This window comes from Oncorhynchus nerka, linkage group LG14 (assembly GCF_034236695.1).
Source record: "Oncorhynchus nerka isolate Pitt River linkage group LG14, Oner_Uvic_2.0, whole genome shotgun sequence".
In the NCBI taxonomy this organism is placed as follows: Eukaryota; Metazoa; Chordata; class Actinopteri; order Salmoniformes; family Salmonidae; genus Oncorhynchus; species Oncorhynchus nerka.
Genome location: NC_088409.1, coordinates 33,785,286 through 33,808,674, shown reverse-complemented (window position 1 = coordinate 33,808,674; position 23,389 = coordinate 33,785,286). Strand labels below are relative to the sequence as shown.

The window sequence follows — 23,389 nt, the reverse complement described above, 5'->3', positions numbered from 1 at the left end:
TGACAGGGAGGAAGGCAGACAGAGTGAGACCTAGCATACACATATTATGTGTGTCATAAATGGCACCCTATTCCCTATGGGCCCAAGTCAAAATTAGTGTACCATATAGAGGATATGATGCCAGTTGTGATGCAGCCTTAGTATCTGTTCAGTCAGCTAAGTCAAATCAATAAGGGCTTGAAATGAAGGCATGTACTGCACGTCCATAGAGGTCGGTCAGTGGTACTTCTATAGGAGGAAAACATAGCCCATGTTACTATGAATCCAGAGACTAGAAGTGGCTACCATTCAGCTAGATGACCTGAAGGTTGCTTAGGCACTGCATTGAATCAAGTCCTCAACTCTGTGCCAAGCACTTACTACATCTCACTGGTACTCAACATTTTCACAACGAAAATGGGGAGTGTTCCTCAGCACACCTGCTAACCTGTCTGAAACCAAGGGCTCGGTTTAATCCGTAGCTCAGAATATCTGCGTTGTAGCACAGTTCACATTTAAAGGTCACTTCCGATTGAGCCGACGTATCGTTTACCATGAATGCAGAGTCTCTGCGACCTTGGGAACATTGCTTTTAATTGTCACCCGTGCTATAAAGCAGATCTTCAGCGCAGCGGATTGAACTGTGCGTATGCATAAACTACTGGACATGAGCCATATATATAGTTCACATTAAGTTATGGTCAGTTTAGCCACAAACTATACAGCCACAGACTTCAGAGAAGCTTGGACACAATAGATACAAGAGTGAACAGAGCAACAAAATTAAAGACAACAAAACTACCCTAAACAACGGCTGTATGAAAGTTGAGTAGCTGACCTACGTATGTGACTGCCAGACATGGGACACAAGCTATTTTAAGTGCAAAGCAACAATGCCCCTACACAAGCAAGGCCTCTGAGCATTCAGTGCATACCAACCATTCACAAGATTCCCATCCACCTCATTTAGCCTAACCAGAGAGCTGCATTTGATTAACATCCACCCAGGATAAGGAAGTAATTTTTCAAACCAGACTTCACAGTTGGCTGTAACCACTGAGATAAAACTTGTGTTCGCTGTTGAGCTTTTCCAGCTGTAAAAATGATTGCTATTACCATGTTGTTACAAAGTGAATACTATATAGAGTCGATGAAGCAGATTTGTTACACTCCAAATCTTAAACTACATTTTAGGCAGGTACCCTAGCGGTTAAGAGCATTGGGCCAAGAACCGAAAGGTCGCTGGTTCTAATCCCCTAGCCGACTAGTTGAAAAATATGTTGATGTGCCCTTGAGCAAGGCACTTAACCCTAATTGCTCCTGGAAGTCATTCTGAATAAGACCACCTGCTAAATTACTCAAATGTAAATGTACACTAGGCTTGATTCAATCCATCATCTCTGGTTTATAACAAATGAAAATAATAGATATTTCAGATCAACATGACAGTTGGTGCAAAGGTGGGATTTTTTATTCTTTAAAGTAATCAGTGTGGATATAAAGAAATGTGTCTATAAATATAATGTTTTTAATAACAAACAAATGCAGAATACCAGAATTAAACATAATAGATGTGAAAGGCATGAACATGTAGTTTAATAGAGAGCCATTTAAGGTAAAATAACTTCCATGCATTTGACAAGAACATAACAGAAGATGTCTGAGGTGGGGACAGATCACGGTGTCTAGCTTTATAAAGCCTAAAGAGAGCTGCTCATCCTGCATGGTTAGCACCGACACACACGAGCATGTGTGCACACACAAACACACACTTAACCAGGAGAAATGACTCAGGGGTGAAAGGGGACTGCTCAAAGCTGCCACCTGGGCCCATTGTAAAAAAATACAGCCACATTTTGCCAACAATTACCTTCTGGGGAATAATACTTTTCTGACTCTGATTTACCTGTAGGTCTGAGAATTACAAAACGCACTGTCCTATCTCCTTCAATTATTCATCTGTTTTAAATTTTTATAAGCCAATTATACAGCCGGCTGTAGAGTAGGCTACTGCGTATTTCAACTTGTTCATGAGTGAAGTATTGGTATTTCAGCTGTCTGTATGTCTGTCTGTCTGTGAGAAAGCATTAGGGAGTGCAGCTGATGTGTTACGTAGCCCACCTCTGAGTCGGAGCTGTCTCTGTCCAGCATTCTGTATTCCAAAAGCCTGGTCCAAGACCTGATTGTGCTGTCCTGCCTACTCCTATGGTTCTTCGGGGGTTGGCAAGACAGCACAAACAGATCTGGGACCAGGCTAGTAATTCCCCTCAAAGTGCTCAAAAAGGTAAACAAAGCCACAAACAACGTGTGTCTGTTCTGTGTTCATAGGCAGCAGGGCTATCTGAAACACATAAACAAAATGTTGAAAAGATCCTGCAAATGGTTTACTTCCATTCTATTACAATATTGTGTCACCAAAAGACGGCTTTTAACTTTGGTGCAACTATTCAGGCTTTATTTTGGGCTAAATGTTCTCATTCTGGCTCATTCTCATTCAGGTTATGAAAACATTTGCATTTGGAGGATTCATGTCATGTAGGCTACACAGTACATGTGCACACAATCCCAAACCTATACCTACTTTCTTGTTACAAAAATGCTGACTGTACTTTTAACCGTCAAATCCCAGGCATTTAGAAATATGGTGAACACATAATCCCAAATCTATACCTCGTTTTAAAATACATGTTGATCATATTTTTAACCTTCAAATCCCAGGCATTTAGGCATTTAGAAATATGTTGAATAGAAGAGAACAGCTGGACAGAAAGAACAACAGTATAATGGGGGATAAGGACCCACGAGGAAGCAATTGTTTTTCACGGGACTCTGCTGCTTAGAATAGAAACAATGTTCCGAGCCAGTCTACTGATCAAAGACAGTTACAACCCTCTCCCAACAGTGACCAAGCCAACTCAGGTCCTAAGACAACCACATCCTTAATGCTAAATGCTCAGTTAGCTTTATCACTTAGGTCCATTTTCATTATGCCCAAAGTGTGTCAAATAAATGTTGGTTTTAATAGAGGGAAACACTAAAAAAGAGAATTTTGATCTTTAAATACAAATATATACTTACAAAAATCTCACAAAATGTTTTATGTACAATAGAAACATCATGTACCAATGAGTGTCTCTGCATGGCAATTAAGTCCAAAAACGATTATCATTCATTCAGTCTGTAAATAAACATATTTTTTTTGTGTGTGGGGGACGCCCATCATAGGCTAAAGTACATCCAGAGGTCTCACCCCACTCAGACCATTCACACTGTGGTCTCTCCCTGTCTGTTGTTAGCCAGTCTCGTATAAAACCTCTTCCAGGAGTTGAGGGTCTTCCCAGACCAGATCCAGAACCCGGACGTTATCCCCACGATCAGAGTCATGAGGTACTTGATCATGAAGACGGTGAAGTCGGGGCTCATGTTGGGGTGTGGGTGGGCCGGACAGGGCACGGCGTACGTCTTACACGTCTGGCTGATCCACGTCCTCTCCCACTGCTCCCGGAAGGCCTGCTCGTAGAAGTAGCAGGCGATGACGATGGTGGCGGGGACGGTGTAGAGCACGCTGAAGATCCCTATCCTCACCATCAGCTTCTCCAGCTTCTCCGTCTTGGTGCCGTCGTGCTTCATGATGGTTCTGATCCGGAACAGAGACACGAAGCCGGCCAGGAGGAACGAGGTGCCGATGAAGAGGTAGACAAAGAGCGGCGCCAGGACGAAGCCTCGGAGAGCGTCCACGCTGTTGATGCCCACGAAGCACACGCCGCTAAGGACATCCCCATCCACCTGGCCCACCGCCAGGATAGTGATGGTTTTAATGGCGGGCACAGCCCACGCCGCCAGGTGGAAGTACTGCGAGTTGGCCTCGATGGCTTCGTGACCCCACTTCATCCCAGCTGCCAGGAACCAGGTGAGGGCCAGGATGACCCACCAGATGGAGCTGGCCATGCTGAAAAAATACAACATCATGAAGAGGATGGTACAACCCTCCTTTTTGGTACCCTGCACCACAGTCCTAATGTCGTTGTCAAACCTGTCATTGCAAACCACCTTGTCCTCAAGGAGAAATCCAGCTATGTAGGCAATGGATACCATGGTGTAGCAACCGGATAGGAAGATAATAGGACGCTCAGGGTAGCTGAAGCGCTTCATGTCCACCAGATAGGTTAGAACGGTAAATAACGTGGATGCACAACATAACACGGACCAGATTACTATCCATATCCTGGCGAATTTTAACTCTTCCTCGCTGAAGTACATCATTCCGTTAGATTTCTTTGGCTCGCACGGTGCGCCACAGTCATCCTCACCGAGAAAACGGTAATTCAAATAAGTGGGTACTTTCAGAGAAGCCGGGCACTTGAACTGTCCTTTTCCAATCGCAGTATCGTGCGGAGGCTCTGTTACATCAGGGGTGGGGTTGACCGGTGTGTTTTGACCCGACATATTCTGCCCGACGCACAGCTCGCCCGCTCCGTGAACCGGGAAAGACTCGCAAGCGAGGCTGACCGGCCACTGAAAACCGAATTTGTTCATGAGCGCCTCGCAGCCCTGTCTCGCCCTCTCGCACAGTGACCTGCACGGGGGAAGCGCCTGCTCAAGCACCGTGCACACAGGCGCATACATGGAGCAGAGGAAAAACTTTAAATCAGGAGAACACTGAACTTTCACAAGCGGGTAAAACTGGTGTACCTCGAGCCCTGCTTCCTCCTGGTTTGTGTGTCCTAGTAAATTTGGCATGATGGTCTCGTTGTATGCGATGTCTGTACAAAGTGGAATAGAAATCGGCTGGCAAAAACCGTGCTCCGGAATAGACATTCCCCGGTCGCCATACTGTCCATTTACCCGTATAGATCCTAAACTGATCAATAAAAACACCTGCAAAAATATACACAGTACTCTGTTGTAATCCATTGCGAAAGCATTACGCACGGCCACAGACATACTTTCTTTGCGGTTTCTTCCAAAACTAGCTAGCTCACCAGCTAGCTCGCCACTACTTCCCCGCTCCCTTTCTGTGTTCGGTTTTTCTTTCCTTGTAAATGTAACATTACTCCCTTCCAGCGTAACTTTTGGTTGTTTTCGCTTCTCCCCGCCGTTGCGCAGAGATGTTGAAGGTCCCCCAAAATCGAAAAATATCGCTGACAGAATTTGGAGAAGAAAATCCAACCTACTATACACAACACTCAGGTCCGGACTCCGCAATATTCTTCTGCTACTCTAGCTGCGCGACAAACGAGATAGCCTCTCTCTGCTCTGCGCTGTTGAAACCTGTTTCCAGGCGCCCTGCTGTCTCAGTGAGCCGTCTCTCTCTCCTCCATATGGAAAAAAGGGTTGGACTAACAGATGGCATGGTTTAGGGATCGTCTACAATTGTTCATCTTGTGCATGGCTGATGCGTTTCAATGTCTTAGTTCTATAGCCGAAACAATATCACATATTTCAAATAAGAATTATGCCCTTATAAATAGGCCTATGATACTTCTGAAAGCCACATCTAGGACAACTGATGGAAAAGGAAATACTATTTTACAAATCTGACAGAAGGCCTACCGTTTATATGAGCAAACCCTTTACCCTTAATTAACTTCTATGTTCATTAAAACTGTGAGGTATTGACTCAGAGAAATCATATTAGACCTCCTCAAATAGCCTAATATTGTAACAGTCCAGACTCCCTTGGTATTATCATCCAGTAAAACTGTGTGTGACTGTAAAACACACTAAATAAATGCCATGCACGTTACATATTACAAATGAGTATAGCCTAAATGGATCTTTTAGAGAGGGAAGAACAACCAGCATCATTTTAATCAGTCTCCCCTTTCAACCATAATGTCGTCTCCACCGTTAGGCCCTAGGGACAGGGATGAAAGTGGTTTGTCACCACGAGACTTTGGGATCCGAGGGGTTTCAAACCCATCTCACACAGTGGTGCACGTAGAGGGAACAGTGGGAGGGAGAGACACTGTGTAGAGGAGAACAGGAAGGAAACCGTGAGAGAGAAAAAAGAGAGAGAGAGACCCTGTGTAGAACACCAAAGGAAGGAAGGGAGATACTCCACTACAGTGAGCTTAACAGGGCTGTCTTGCCCCCTTGACTTTTAGGGAGTCTATTATCTCTCATTTGTCATCAACTGTACTGTACTGTACCTTACTGTTCACCGGAGATATATTAGATAATGTAAGAATGTTTAATGTACAAAAACAGTATCATAACAACATAAATAATAATCAAATCAACTACTGTTGCAACCATCAATAACACTATGACCAGTTATAGCCCATCAATAATATGATTAGCCCAAGTGATGTGCATCAACACGTATTTCTAGTTATCAACCTGTCACAGAGCACTCTCTATTGAGAATTCAAAACATCATGGCTCACTAGCTGAGGCCAAGCAAATACAGAGGATCCCTAATGTTAATCAGTTACCCAGGCATTCTAACTGGTTAGGAGGCATGTCTGTCAGTGGGATGGAGAGAGAGTCAATAAGTATGTAATATATCCTGACAGAAGAATGCAGTGAGATTTGGTTCTTCAAGCTACACCCTGCCAAGAGAGACACACAAACTCAAAATTATGTATGTTACTAAATGTCTTGTTTTAGGGCTGGGTGTCTAGCCAAGTCTATTCAGTTTGGAATAAAGTTGTCCAGAGCAATCAACATTACGAAGACAAAGTTAAAACCTTGAGTCAGATTTGACCTTCATGCAGTTGATATATGATCCAACATTAAAGAGATAAACTGGAATTAACTATTGGAAATGCATTTTTTGATGGGGCATTTTTGGGTGCAAAACAGTTTCAGAACCATTTATGACCACATGCAATAACCACAGAACAGAATAGAATGACTTCATGTTTTTCCAAAGAAACTTTAAAAACGTTATGAACATAACATTCTTACAGCAAACATTGTGTTGTTGCAGTTTCCATGTATTTGTCTCCTACCTGTCTGTCACAGCAGTCACAGCAGTCATTATGACCTGGAGGTTGTTTGTTTTCATGTTATAAAGTATATCTGTTTGAGGACCAGCAGGCCTGAAAACTGTACTCATAACTGAAGTTACATACTTTTTCAACTATGCATCCCAAATGGCACCCTATTCCCTATATAGTGCACTACATTTAACCAGAGCCAATAGGGATGCAATTTGGGATGCAGACTTGGAGATGTTGTTGACCTATTGGTATGGTTTGAATCAGAGACATAACACCTTGGTGGGTGTCCAGAGAAAACACTGTTGTGGTACAATACAAAGAGGGACTCTGTAATCAGGCCAGCTGAGCTCACATCAAACAGGGACTGGTAATACAGGATAAATCACTAGAAACCGTTGCTGGTACAGTTGAGGAAATTTTGCCGTAAAAAAAACTAAGTACGGTACTTATATCAATTCCAGGGATAACTAATTTCAGGAAGTAGCTAACTATGTAAATACTGATGAATAGGAGGACAAAGGCAACCGATATCCACACTAGCATGACCATTAGAATGGAGTTGTGGTAGAATTAGTATGAAAGTATGTATGTAAGTATGTAATACATGACCTAACAACAGCTGTTTTGCATTGGTAGCTGAACACAGTTTGAAGCATTAATAAACTTTATTTATTTCAGGTAAAGCAACAATAAACAACATTTACAGAAGGACATTACATCTTCCATAATAACATTACATACAGGTCGTAACAAATAGGTAATGCAACAGCTATTCTACTATTATATCCTAAGTTTCAGTATATAAAGTGACCGGTAACACTTCTTCTATGTCCGAAACCACTTGTGAAAAATGATGTATTTTCAGAGCATCATACAAAAAAGAAAAAATAGATACGCAAAGAGAAGCTTTTTTTTTTGTACTGTAAAACACAGATTCAGTGTTGAGTACAGCGGGGGTTGCATGTCTGGTTCCAAAACACCTTTCCCAACATATACTGTACGTCTACGCAGTTAAGAAACTGACAGGGACAAAAAATATACTGTATGTGTATATATCCATATATATTTAATACGAATCCTCTCTTTTATGGCGCAAAGGAGACACGCGTGACCCTGTATGTACGCAAACATAGTACAAGCGTCACTATTAAATTTTACACAAGGCGTTTCACCTCCCCCTTTATATACAGCCTAGTAAGACAGTTTATAACAAAGGATACAAAATGATTAAATATTGACATGTATCTCGAAATATGACTCAGAATGTGCACATTCCGTAGCATGACCAGTATAGCAAACAGATCCATCTTAAGCCATTCCCCAATTCAGATTTGAATGGTGTATTTGTAAATGCATTTTATTAAACATCTGGAAGTTAACTTTACAAGCAAGAACCAATGGTAACATTAAAATGCTAGTAGGCCACATTAAAATGTTAATAATTTCGACCACCACAGTGCTCAATGTGCAATTTCACTACTTCTTTCCCAAGATTTCCCTTCATAGAGAAATGCTTTTCGTTCCCAAAGGAGAAAAAACGAGCTTTCAGGAAGTCCACCCACATAGGCAGGCAGGCAGGTAGTCCAAAACATATACAGTATTTTCATGTTTATGTGATGTCGCAGGCAGGCGGCAAAGGAAGAAACTTCTGGGACACAAAGGCACAAAATAAAAAGGGGGCAAAAGAAAAGTGAAATGCCACACAGACAGAAAGCAGGAGAGTAACGTATCAACAATAATTATTCAGCTGCTAATACCTCCTGTATCCCATAAAGCCATGCAAGGCCGAGAAGAGCGAGCTGGGCGATCTATCTCAGCAGAGCTCTCTGGTATTAACCCTCCTCTGTCACGCTGCTTTAGTCACATTAAGACGCCACTCTACTCTCCACCCTTCCTCACCGTCTTCACTACCACAACACAGAACTACTTGCCCCACCAGGAATGACACTGAAGTTTGATGAACTCACTTCAAGTATTTGTTGTAGTTCTCCTTAAAAAGTCTCACTGGGGTTGGAAACTGGGGTCTGTTGGCCTATACTATGGTTGACAAGGGAGGGCACTGATATTTCTAGTCTGTGCAGACAAGGGCATGTGATTAAGGACAACACAGGTGCAAAAAGTGACATTTTTAATAAGCTGGAATGTACAGTAGGGCAAATATATTCCAAAAGTGCATTCTCAAAAAGCTAATGACACAAGTCGTCACTATCACCGTGTTTCTCTGTCGTTGCCTCGAGTGCTCTATACCACACCAAACACCACTAGAGATGGTGGGACAATTAAAGCTGTAACACAACATGGACTTGGCCATATGGCGAACTATGTCAAAGCCTTCTACAAGACTCCTTTCCTTTCAGCGTGTCCTCCTCCTCCTCCCTCTATGATAGACTAGCAGGTGAGGCAGGGCTGGAGAGGGACTGTGTGTGGCCAAGTGTCTACAGTATAATACCTGTGACTGTCTCTCATGTGTTCTCATGTGTGTGTGTGTGTGTGTGTGTGTGTGTGTGTGTGTGAGTGCACACACACGTCTTTCTAAGGGTGTCAGCGTGGATTAAGAAAATGAATCTCTCCTGATCGTCAGTGTGTGTCCATGATATCTCACTCAGAACTCTCCTCCCCCTCTACTTGTGAACAGTACAGGCCCATTCAGATTAGTGGTAGATTTCAAATCAATTCATAAAACAGGAACCCATATTCCCCATGTTACTGGTCATTGCTATATTACCTAGCTCACACATGACTAATATGAGCAGGTATACAAAACAACACCCAGTTGTAAATCGAACACAAAGAGATCTTTGTACCAGCCAATGAAACAAAACTATTTGTTAGATCAATATCACACGATATCAAAAAAAGTGCTCCTAGTAATTGTATTGACGTGATGGCTGAGACAAACAGCCAATGACGTAATTGTCTAAAAAGATTTGTGATGACGTCTGATATACAGTACTGGACGGTGACGGTCCAAAGGACGTGAAGGAGAAGAGGATTGTCACGGGTCGAAGTAACCAAGAGATCTAAATCTCACTGAGCCTATTGCCATTGTGTTTTACCATCTAGATACAGTGCACAACAGGATGCGGTATAGATAACAGTACCTCATGGCCTACATGGAAGCACCAATGAAGGGTATAGCCCATATTGCCCATGTTTGATGCACACGTAACCACACAGATATAACACACCCACATACACTTGAGACGAACCACAGCGAATTTACCATATAACGTGACTCTTCACGATGTCATCGACGCTCATTGCTTTGCGTGTATGCATCATCTCCAGCAGAGACTAACGGATTATTATCACCAGTATCACTATTACAGTATTACTACCATTGCTCTTATGATTATTACTGATTTGATGTCATTTGACTCTAGCCTGACAGTTACAGAGGAGGAACAGTTCAAAGTTAAAGAGAAACATTACCACCGCTTGTCATTCTCAGTTCAAGTTTGTGTTGTGAGTGAAACTGTCCAGTGGGTGTGTATCTGTGTGTGTGTGTACGTGTGTGTGTGTGTGTATCTGTGTGTGTACGTGTGAGTTTGTGCATGCGTGCGTGAATGCATGCAAGTGCAGCATGTTTGTGAAAGAATGTGAGCTTTCTTGGAGTCCGTGATATATTTTCTAAATATGAGTATACTGTACACACAAATATACATTCTCACATAGGTAGTTAGAAACACAAGCCACAGTATGTATCAATAGTATTGTAAAGTCCCTTGATGATTAAGGGTATTGTAAATGTGTCAACGATATACGAGTATCATAACATTATAAAAGTCAACAAAAATTGCAAATTATAAAACTGAAATTGGAGGTGTCACCCACCAAAATGCACGCACGCACGCACGCGCACACACGCGCACACACACACACACACACACACACACACACACACACACACACACACACACACACACACACACACACACACACACACACACACACACACACACACACACACAGTTGGAAAGGTAATAAGTTAAAGAAACAGAAGAGGGAATGTGATCCTGGTGGTTCCTCCATCTCAGTGTCTTTGTCCTTCTCTCTTGGACTGACCACAGCAGCAACCTGAAAAACACACACACAAACACTTTAGTTAATCTGCCAACTGGAAATGAACTAACCACAACTACCTTATTTCTGAACGACCCCTTAGGAGAGAAGTAAAAAGAGAGAGAAAAATAGAGACGGAGAGAGAGAGAGAAATAACCCAGTAGACCTGGCTGGCTTGGAGCGCTCCTCTAATCCCCTTCTTTCTTTCTAGTGACCATACTGCAATAATAAATAATGCATGTCTCTCCCTGTGTCCCCCCCCTCTCTCTCACTCTTTCCCCCCTCTTTCTCTTTCTGTCTCTCGCTCAGCCTTTGGAAGTCCATTCCCAGTGGATGTGAGGCAGTCTATGCCAGGAATCTGAAGTCTTGGATGGACGCCTCCTTTATCTGCTGCTCATACAGCTCTCTGACTCAAAAACACATACAGGCGGTGTAGGAATGTGTGTGTGTTAGTGTTTGTGGGCGCGCGCATGTGTGTGTGTGTGTGTGTGTGTGTGAGAGAGGGGTAAGAGGGAGAAAGAGAAGTAGCGAGAAGATGAGCTTTACTTCAGGTTGCATTGTGTAAAGCAGGGATAGAGTATGGAGTCTTGTTTAGGTCAAAAAGGACACTGCGAGATGAACAGAGTGGACATAGGACAGAAACAGAGAAAAGGGGATAAACAGACAGAGAGAGAAAAGGAGAGAGGATGTGAGGCTGAGAAGTTCAAGGTCACAGAAGCACTCAGTCTTTCTCCTGTTCATCTCTCTCTCTCTTTCTCTGCCTCAGGGTGAGTTATTGGATGGCAGGTCGTGAGGCCCACACAGAGGGATCTCTCTCTCCTCCCTCTCTCCTTTTGCTCTCCTCCCTACAGTATCATTTACTCTTTAAGTCAACAATGGAATATGTTGTTTTTGAGGCCTGATTTAGTCCTGTGGGATGAAAAAGTACTAAAGATGAGTGTGTGTGAGTGAGTGTGTGTGTGTGAGTGAGTGAGTGTGTGTGTGTAGGGGGTTCCGCTTAAGGAACCAGATGGGTAGGATTTGTAGGGCGTGGCCATGTCCAATAGGGCCAGCTGTTGTCTGTCATACAATGGTAAATAGACAGAACTCCCCCCCCCCCCACACACACACAATGACATCATTAAGAAGGGAAAGTGCTTAGTGCTGGGTGGTGGGATATTTAACAATGGAGAGAGAGATCGAGAGAGAGAATAAGAAGAGGTGACTACTGAAAAAAAAAACACAAGCTAACCTCTCTCTCTGATCACCCTTCCACCTCCACTCGCCCACACCCGCGTTTGTAGCCTGCTCCCCCTTTTCTCACCAATCCCACTCCCCCCTCTCCCCCCACATCCCAGTCTTTCTGAGGCCATGTTCAAATATCAGCACAGTTCTCCTCTAGATGTTCATCGGGCAGCCAGTCAGTCTTGCAGTGAGCAGGTTGCTCCCCAGACAATCCCCTCCTCAACACACACACCGTTCATCCCTTATATCTGCCTGATCAAAGAGCCTGTCACTACCGTGAAGCAGCAGCTCTGGAAATACTAATAACCCCAGATGAACACCTCAGAGAACAGAGACAAACCTCTCAGGTGTTGCAGAATACTAACACACTTCAAATAAGCCTAAGTAGCATATAAACACCATGGACATAATCATGTAGACAAAAAACACAGAGGGGTTTTAAAACAGTCAAATACTTCCAATAGGCCTAACTAGCTTATCAATGAGTACATTTACATGCACACTAATAATATGATATTAAACTGACTTTGGCAGTAGGCAGATTATGCATTAGTCATGTAAACACCTTGCTTAATCGGCGTAAGGTCAAAATCATAGTAAGCATACGCCGATTGAAACACCTGGTGTTCTGAGCAATCCTTTGAATGATTAGGACATGTAAACAAACGTTCCAGTGGTGTATTAGATCTGGGCACCAGCACCAGCCGAGAGCCTCCCCCTTTAGTACGAGTCAGTTTGGAACAACTGTATGTATGTGTCTTAGAAGTGGTTTTCACAGACAAACTTTTTATGTCCCAACTCAGAATCAAATATGCTTCCCAAAAAGAACATGGTCGCTGTGGTAAAACCTTTATTTTGATTGGTGATTTTCTGCATTTATCAGAGTGCCATCAGGTAGCCTGATTTCAGATGTGTCCATCTAAACAGGATTATTAGGGAAATCGGTCTTCTTGCAAAGCATATAAACGTTTTAATCAAACTATTATATTAATCTGACGATCCACAATGATCGCATTACTGTGTGCATATAACCGTACTCAATTACATTTCTACAGGTCCCTTTAACAAACAGGATTTGGTTCTAAATTCTACAGATGATTATCAATCCAAAACACCCTGAATTAACAGGAGTTGTCTACATTGGTAGTCAGGCAAGCTTGACTGAGGAAGCCTGACACCCTCTGCCTACCACCCCTCCAGAGATCACGCCCTCTGACCCCTAACCCCCACAGCGGTCCAGTCATGTCTGATCCCGGGGTAATGAGGTGCGTCAGCCTGCCATTAAAAATCACTCACACAACACCCTCAGCTGAGACATCCCTGATGCTTAAACAAACTGTTTTACGTGCTGGGCTATAAACTGTGTGTGTGGGTATGTAGGTGTGTTTGTTAGTGAATTGAGGATTTGGAGTGATTTTAATTAAGACAAATCATTTTCCATTTCTTTTAAGCACAGGTTTAATTAAAAAACCCAAAGGTTCCCTACTGGATGTAGACTGGACTTAAAAGTTTCCAGCCATTAGAATGACAGGAATGCTGTGTTATGGCTACTGCTGTGTTGGGTTGCCATGGCTACTGCAGACTTCACTGGTCTTACATGAGCAGCCGTTTCCAGTGTACTAGTAACAATAATTAATCATTTAGAATGCCTAAATCATCTAGATCATACACTCTCTGTCTCTCTCGCACACACACACACACACACACGCGCGCACACGCACACACACGCACACACGCACGCACACACAGACAGTCAAATCATCCCAGAGTCGTGGGTACCATCGGTGGTTTGCAGATGGTTTTCTCTGCTTTAGCGGACTAACAGAAATCTCCCCACCTGTTTGCTTAGTGGAATACCCTTTACATGTACATGTATTTAACAAGACATGGAGCTTGTCTGTGGTGGTTTTTCTGGTAGGGTTCCAGCCATGGTTTATCACTAATAAAAACAGTGTGAGTACCAGAGCCAGTCAGGCAGGGCAGCCTAATGTTTACCAGTCTATAGTCCTATAGCCTGTATCAGTACTACACTCCCTTCATTAAAACAGCACTCTACATATCCATACACCCCTGCCTGCCAGGCTAAACATGACTGGGCCTAATGAAATATGAAAGAGAGAGAGCGAGAGAGAGAGAGAGAGAGAGAGAGAGAGAGAGAGACAGAGAGAGAGAGAGAGAGACACACACACACACATACATTTATGTTTATCTAACCTTGTGGGGACACAATTTATTCCCATTCAAAATCCTATTTTCCTTAACCCCTAACCCTAAACCTAGCCCTAAACATAACCCTAAACGTAACCCTAATCCAATTCTAACCCTAACCAACTAGAAATGTACTTTTTCCTTGTGGGGACTTACAAAATGTCACCAGTTGGTCAGATTTATTTTAGTTTACTACTGTTGCGGGGACTTCTGGTTAAACACACACAAACACAGGTTTGTAGCAGGGGTTAACGGGTACAGGAAGCAGCCACTCCACCTTCAGGCCCCGGCTGTCACATGACATGCAGATTCCAAAGGGGAATTGGCCGATGACCCACATGCTGGTGGGGAAGATGTTTAATTCCAGCATTGGCTTAAGGCGCCCCTATCTCCCTACCTCAGAACAAACAGAGGCACCATGCATGGGCTAGCTAGCTGACTAGTGAGGATAACACAGCTACGCACAGCTGTCTCTGTTTCTCTCTCTTCTCTCTGGGCAGAGGGGTTAAGTTAACCAGTTCCTGTGTGTGTGAGGGGGTTGTGTGTGAAGGTGTGTGTGAAGGTGTGAGGCAGTGGAGGTGAGGCGTTCTCTGTTGGTCTCCCCAGGAGAAGAAGGTCTATTCTACACATGGATGTGTTTTCTATTTCCTCATGTCCTGGCACCACAACCCCACTGTTGAACGTCTTCCATGTCGGCACTTCAAATACAGGCAGAGTAGCACGTACACTCTCTCTCTTGTCTCTCAGACACACACTGCATACAGCACACACACACACACACACACACACACACACACACACACACACACACACACACACACACACACACACACACACACACACACACACACACACACACACACACACACACTATGGAGTAGTAAGTCAGAGCAGAGGCCTTAGCTTTCAGGCAGCACAGGTGCAAGTCATTATACACACATTCCTGGGTGCATTAAGAGTTGCGTCTGTGAGGCGCTGGGAAGCTGGGTGTTTACATAGCAAGTCATCTCTACAGCCTTGTTCTACACTACCTTGGATTTACAACTGCAACTCTTAACAGCACCAGCTTCCAAACCACTATTACTGCAACTGCTACTCTTAACAGCACCACCCTCCAAACCACTATTACTGCAACTGCTACTCTTAATAGCACCACCCTCCAAACCACTATTACTGCAACTGCTACACTTAACAGCACCACCCTCCAAACCACTGTTACTGCAACTGCTACTCTTAATAGCACCACCCTCCAAACCACTATTACTGCAACTGCTACTCTTAACAGCACCACCTTCCAAACCACTATTACTTCAACTGCTACTCTTAACAGCACCACCCTCCAAACCACTGTTACTGCAACTGCTACTCAGCAACACCTTCGGCTTGGCAACACAAAGGCTTGGCTGGCTGAATAAAGAGATCAGAAACTGTAGTTCGAAGAAGAAACTACAGAAAAATTATATTCTGTTTTACACACATTTTTTGAATATGTCATTTTAAAGTGCATATGAATAAATAGGAGCTGTGGTGTGGGTGAATGATGTCTGACCCCCTTTGACATTACCAGTGTATATGTTGTGTGTCTGTGTTTGTGTGTCCATTGGATCTTCAACGGAAAGATCAGCCTCTAAAGCACTGCGCTCACTAAAGATCCCGCCAGTGTCAAACTATTTCTGGGGCGAGAGCGGAAAGCGGTTACTATATTCTCATCCCATAAATCGCTGTTGGTTTGAGTGGTGTATTTCTTGTCTGAGGCCTGGCTGATTTCCCCCTTGTGGGGTTTCTGTCAGTAAGGACATGGGAACACAGCTGAGAAGAAGACAAGAGGAGGAGAGGAAGACAGGAGGAGGAGAGGAAGACAGGAGTAGGGGAGGAGGAGAGGAGGAGAGGAAGAGAGGAGGCTGATCTTTCCGCAGGTCTCCTAATTGTCCCTAGAATTTCTAAGCAAACAGTTGGAGGCAGGGCTTTCTCCTATAGAGCTCCATTTTTATGGAACGGTCTGCCTACCCATGTCAGAGACGCAAACTCGGTCTCAACCTTTAAGTCTTTACTGAAGACTCATCTCTTCAGTGGGTCATATGACTGAGTGTAGTCTGGCCCAGGAGTGGGAAGGTGAACGGAAAGGCTCTGGAGCAACAAACCGCCCTTGCTGTCTCTGCCTGGCCGGTTCCCCTCTTTCCACTGGGATTCTCTGCCTCTAACCCTATTACAGGGGCTGAGTCACTGGCTTACTGGGGCTCTTTCATACCGTCCCTGGGAGGGGTGCGTCACCTGAGTGGGTTGAGTCACTGATGTGATCTTCCTGTCTGGGTTGGCACCCCCCCCCTTGGGTTGTGCCGTGGCGGAGATCTTTGTGGGCTATACTCGGCCTTGTCTCAGGATGGTAAGTTGGTGGTTGAAGATATCCCTCTAGTGGTGTGGGGGCTGTGCTTTGGCAAAGTGGGTAGGGTTATATACTTCCTGTTTGGCCCTGTCCGGGGGTGTCCTCGGATGGGGCCACAGTGTCTCCTGACCCCTCCTGTCTCAGCCTCCAGTATTTATGCTGCAGTAGTTTATGTGTCGGGGGGCTAGGGTCAGTTTGTTATATCTGGAGTACTTCTCCTGTCCTATTCGGTGTCCTGTGTGAATTTCTCTCTAATTCTCTCTTTCTTTCTCTCTCTCGGAGGACCTGAGCCCTAGGACCATGCCTCAGGACTACCTGACATGATGACTCCTTGCTGTCCCCAGTCCACTTGGCCGTGCTGCTGCTCCAGTTTCAACTGTTCTGCCTTATTATTATTGGACCATGCTGGTAATTTATGAACATTTGAACATCTTGGCCATGTTCTGTTATAATCTCCACCCGGCACAGCCAGGAGAGCACTGGCCACCCCACATAGCCTGGTTCCTCTCTAGGTTTCTTCCTAGGTTTTGGCCTTTCTAGGGAGTTTTTCCTAGCCACCGTGCTTCTACACCTGCATTGCTTGCTGTTTGGGGTTTTAGGCTGGGTTTCTGTATAGCACTTTGAGATATCAGCTGATGTACGAAGGGCTATATAAATACATTTGATTTGATTTGAGGATAGGAAAAGAGGAGGAGAGGAAGAGAGGAGGAGGAGAGGAAAAGAGGAGGAGAGGAAGAGAGGTGGAGAGGAAGAGAGGAGGAGGAGAGGAAAAGAGGAGGAGAGGAAGACAGGAGGAGAGGAGAAAAGAAGAAGAGGGTGAGAGCTATTGCTTAGGCGCCTGACTGTAGTGTGACAGCGGAGACTGCCACTGTGCTGGTGTGTGTGTGTGTGTATGTGTGTGTGTGTGTGTGTGTGTGTGTGAGCTTCTCCCTGCTACAGTATCTAACCCTGCTGTAAATCAGTAGACCTCCTGCAGGGAGCAGCCCATTCACAGACCAGCCCGATACTATAACACAAAGACCACCATCAACCCCCATTAAAACACACAGCGCCCCCATTCATCTCCAGTCACACCGCCATAACTCTCTCCCTCCATGGACCTAATGGTTGTGTGTGTGTGTGTGTGTGTGTGTGTGTGTGTGTGTGTGTATGTGTGTGTGTGTGTATGTGTGTGTGTGTGTGTGTGTGTGTGTATGTGTGTGTGTGTGTGTGTGTGTGTGTGTGTGTGTGTGTGTGTGTGTGTGTGGTGTGTGTGTGTGTGTGATGGGATGCTCCATAACTCTCCAACCATGCAGAGGTAATGGTTATGTACAAGGCTGTGCTCCACTCGGTCTTCCCCTTCACAGTGTCCTCCCTCCTAGAGGGAAATGACTGCTACATTGTGGATGTCTGACAGGCCTTGTGAGGGGTAAGTGGCTTTTGGAGGATTGTAGAGCCAAAGCAAACATCTATTGGAGTTAGAAGAGACTATCCAGTGGTACTACTAATGCCTAGTGTAAATAGACCCAGTCAGTCCTCCAGTCCCATGGAGCAGCTCCTCTGGTGTCTGAGTCTGTGATATGTACCGGGAGCTATGATACGTACCGGAGGCTGTGATACGTACCCGGAACTATGTACCGGAGGCTGTGATATGTACCGGGAGCTATGATACGTACCGGAGGCTGTGATACGTACAGGAGGCTGTGATATGTACAGGAGTCTGTGATACGTACAGGAGGCTGCGATACATATCGGAGGCTGTGATACGTACAGGAGGCTGTGATACGTACAGGAGGCTGTGATACATCCCGGAGGCTGTGATACGTACAGGAGGCGGTGATACGTACCGGGAGCTATGATACGTACCGGAGGCTGTGATACGTACAGGAGGCTGTGATACGTACAGGAGGCTGTGATACGCACAGGAGGCTGTGATACGTATAGGAGGCTGTGATACGTATAGGAGGATGTGATACGTACAGGAGGCTGTGATACATATAGGAGGCTGTGATACGTATAGGAGGCTGTGATACGTATAGGAGGTTGTAATACATACAGGAGGTTGTAATACATACAGGAGGCTGTAATACGTATAGGAGGCTGTGATACGTACAGGAGGCTGTGATACGTACAGGAGGCTATGATACGTATAGGAGGCTGTGATACGTATAGGAGGTTGTAATACATACAGGAGGCTGTGATACGTATAGGAGGCTGTGATACGTACAGGAGGCTGTGATACGTACAGGAGGCTGTGATACGTACAGGAGGCTGTGATACGTATAGGAGGCTGTGATACGTATAGGAGGCTGTGATACGTATAGGAGGCTGTGATACGTACAGGAGGCTGTGATACGTATAGGAGGCTGTGATACGTATAGGAGGCTGTGATACGTATAGGAGGTTGTAATACATACAGGAGGTTGTAATACGTATAGGAGGCTGTGATACGTACAGGAGGCTATGATACGTATAGGAGGCTGTGATACGTATAGGAGGTTGTAATACATACAGGAGGCTGTGATACGTATAGGAGGCTGTGATACGTATAGGAGGTTGTAATACATACAGGAGGCTGTGATACGTATAGGAGGCTGTGATACGTACAGGAGGCTGTGACACGTACAGGAGGCTGTGATACGTATAGGAGGCCGTGATACGTACAGGAGGCTGTGATACGTACAGGAGGTTGTGATACGTACAGGAGGTTGTGATACGTACAGGAGGCTGTAATACGTACAGGAGGCTGTGATACGTACAGGAGGTTGTAATACATACAGGAGGCTGTAATACATACAGGAGGCTGTGATACGTACAGGAGGCTGTGATACGTACAGGAGGCTGTGATACGTACCGGGAGCTATGATACGTACCGGGAGCTATGATATGTACCGGAGGCTGTGATACGTACAGGAGGCTGTGATACATACAGGAGGCTGTGATACATACAGGAGGCTGTGATACGTACAGGAGGCTGTGATACGTATAGGAGGCTGTGATACGTATAGGAGGTTGTAATACATACAGGAGGCTGTAATACGTATAGGAGGCTGTGATACGTATAGGAGGTTGTAATACATACAGGAGGCTGTGATACGTATAGGAGGTTGTAATACATACAGGAGGCTGTGATACGTACAGGAGGCTGTGATACGTATAGGAGGCTGTGATACGTATAGGAGGCTGTGATACGTACAGGAGGCTGTGATACGTACAGGAGGTTGTAATACATACAGGAGGCTGTAATACATACAGGAGGCTGTGATACGTACAGGAGGCTGTGATACGTACAGGAGGCTGTGATACGTACAGGAGGCTGTGATACGTACCGGGAGCTATGATACGTACCGGGAGCTATGATATGTACCGGAGGCTGTGATACGTACATTAGGCTGTGATACATACAGGAGGCTGTGATACATACAGGAGGCTGTGATACGTACAGGAGGCTGTGATACGTATAGGAGGCTGTGATACGTACAGGAGGTTGTAATACATACAGGAGGTTGTAATACATACAGGAGGCTGTAATACGTATAGGAGGCTGTGATACGTATAGGAGGTTGTAATACATACAGGAGGCTGTGATACGTATAGGAGGCTGTGATACGTACAGGAGGCTGTAATACGTACAGGAGGCTGTGATACGTACAGGAGGTTGTAATACATACAGGAGGCTGTGATACGTACAGGAGGCTGTGATACGTATAGGAGGCTGTGATACGTATAGGAGGTTGTAATACATACAGGAGGTTGTAATACATACAGGAGGCTGTAGTACGTATAGGAGGCTGTGATACGTATAGGAGGCTGTGATACGTACAGGAGGCTGTGATACGTATAGGAGGCTGTGATACGTATAGGAGGCTGTGATACGTATAGGAGGCTGTGATACGTACAGGAGTCTGTGATACGTATAGGAGGTTGTAATACATACAGGAGGCTGTGATACGTACAGGAGGCTGTGATACGTATAGGAGGTTGTAATACATACAGGAGGTTGTAATACATACAGGAGGCTGTAATACGTATAGGAGGCTGTGATACGTACAGGAGGCTGTGATACGTATAGGAGGCTGTGATACGTATAGGAGGTTGTAATACATACAGGAGGTTGTAATACATACAGGAGGCTGTGATACGTATAGGAGGTAGGAGGCTGTGATACGTATAGGAGGTTGTAATACATACAGGAGGCTGTGATACGTATAGGAGGCTGTGATACGTATAGGAGGCTGTGATACGTATAGGAGGCTGTGATACGTACAGGAGGTTGTAATACATACAGGAGGCTGTGATACGTACAGGAGGTTGTAATACATACAGGAGGCTGTAATACGTACAGGAGGCTGTATGTATTGGGTCGCAAAGTTCCGGAAACTTTCCCAAAATTCAGAGATTTTCCAGAAATCACAGTTGGGAAATTCCCAGAATCAGGAGGGAATAAGTAGGATATCCAGAATCCTCCTAACAGGATTTCTGAAAACCCAGGGAATTTGGGGAGGGTTACTGACATTTCCCAACACTAAGTCCCACAGACAGTAGCTAAGACAGCCTGCTCTAGCCTAATGCAGACTATGGACAAGGGATTTACAGTGCATTTGCATATTCATGTTTGAATAATGATGCTACAATATTCTATTTAATTCTATACAAGGTCCTGTATGGTAGCGCATGGCGCTTGAAACGCCAGGATAGTGAGTTTGATTCCTAGAGCCACACAAACATACAAATGAATGCACAGATGACTATAAGTCGCTTTGGATAAATGTGTCTGCTAAATGGCTAATATTATTATTCTATTGTATACATGGATCTGTTGCAGTACATTATACGTGCACAGTTCTATATAGAACACTACAGATTACAGCTGGCTTGTAGTAAGTAGATCTAGAAGGAAGGTGAGGTCTTCCCACCAGGACCCAAACTAAGGACATGCCTCTGTTTGCTCTTCCCATATAACACTACAGTGACAGTACACATGGATAGACAACCTCAATAACCTCTCTCCCTCCCTACCTCTCTCCTACTCTGCCTATCATGACTTACTACTAAAACTACTTGGTTCTACCAAAACTCCCCCTGCCCTTTCCACCTCAACCCAGCAGCCAGAGCTCCAGCTAGCCACACCCACACAAACACATTAACACTTAGCTGGCTAAATCACACCCAGTGGAGAAATGAAAGCAGAACCATTAGCATGGACATGGGATTAGCTATGTTTGCATCATGGCTGAAGTGGGAAGTGATGCACCTTAGAGTTAAGGTCACTGTCTGCCCTAAAACAACACCCTCAGAGTTAACGTAACTGTCTGCCCCAACACAACACCCTCAGAGTTAACGTCACTGTCTGCCCCAACACAACACACTCAGAGTTAAGGTCACTGTCTGGCCACACAACACCCTCAAGAGTTAAGGTCACTGTCTGCCCCAACACAACACCCTCAGAGTTAAGGTCACTGTCTGCCCCATCACAACACCCTCAGAGTTAAGGTCACTGTCTGCCCCAACACAACACCCTCAGAGTTAAGGTCACTGTCTGCCCCAACATAACACCCTCAGAGTTAAGGTCACTGTCTGCCCCAACACAACACCCTCAGAGTTAAGGTCACTGTCTGCCCCAACACAACACACTCAGAGTTAAGGTCACTGTCTGGCCACATAACACCCTCAAGAGTTAAGGTCACTGTCTGCCCCAACACAACACCCTCAGAGTTAAGGTCACTGTCTGTCCACACACAACACCCTCAGAGTTAAGGTCACTGTCTGGCCACACAACACCCTCAGAGTTAAGGTCACTGTCTGTCCACACAACAACCTCAGAGTTCAGGTCACTGTCTGCCCCAACACAACACCCTCAGAGTTCAGGTCACTGTCTGCCCCAACACAACACCCTCAGAGTTAAGGTCACTGTCTGGCCACACAACACCCTCAAGAGTTAAGGTCACTGTCTGCCCCAACACAACACCCTCAGAGTTAAGGTCACTGTCTGCCCCAACACAACACCCTCGGAGTTAAGGTCACTGTCTGCCCCAACACAACACCCTCGGAGTTAAGGTCACTGTCTGCCCCAACACAACACCCTCAGAGTTAAGGTCACTGTCTGGCCACACAACACCTTCAGAGTTAAGGTCACTGTCTGCCCCAACACAACACCCTCAGAGTTAAGGTCACTGTCTGGCCACACAACACCCTCAAGAGTTAAGGTCACTGTCTGTCCACACAACAACCTCAGAGTTAAGGTCACTGTCTGCCCCAACACAACACCCTCAGAGTTAAGGTCACTGTCTGGCCACACAACACCTTCAGAGTTAAGGTCACTGTCTGCCCCAACACAACACCCTCAGACTTAAGGTCACTGTCTGGCCACACAACACCCTCAAGAGTTAAGGTCACTGTCTGTCCACACAACAACCTCAGTGTTAAGGTCACTGTCTGCCGCAAAACAACACCCTCAGAGTTAAGGTCACTGTCTGGCCACACAACACCCTCAAGAGTTAAGGTCACTGTCTGCCCCATCACAACACCCTCAGAGTTAAGGTCACTGTCTGCCCCAACACAACACCCTCAGAGTTAAGGTCACTGTCTGCCCCAACATAACACCCTC

At 45.0% G+C, this 23,389-nt stretch overlaps 2 protein-coding genes across 3 annotated transcripts in view; both read right to left on the bottom strand.

The window, feature by feature from the left end:
- Positions 1-1,427: 1,427 nt before the first annotated feature.
- Positions 1,428-5,280, bottom strand: LOC115102456 (frizzled-1-like). The gene has a single exon (XM_065028011.1). The coding sequence runs from the start codon at positions 4,921-4,923 to the stop codon at positions 3,244-3,246; it is 1,680 nt and encodes a 559-aa protein (XP_064884083.1). The 5' UTR covers positions 4,924-5,280; the 3' UTR covers positions 1,428-3,243.
- Positions 5,281-7,572: 2,292 nt separating this feature from the next.
- Positions 7,573-23,389, bottom strand: part of LOC115142176 (cyclin-dependent kinase 14) — a 315,071-nt gene continuing 299,254 nt past the window's right edge. For both annotated transcript variants that reach the window (XM_065028009.1, XM_065028010.1), the window contains one exon: positions 7,573-11,003. The gene's annotated coding sequence lies outside the window, so the exon portion shown is untranslated. The remainder of the gene's footprint in view (positions 11,004-23,389) is intronic.

Coding starts and splice junctions, on each gene's coding strand:
- LOC115102456 (XM_065028011.1), bottom strand. CDS start 4,923: ATGTCTGTGGCCGTGCGTAATGCTTTCGCAATGGATTACAACAGAGTA.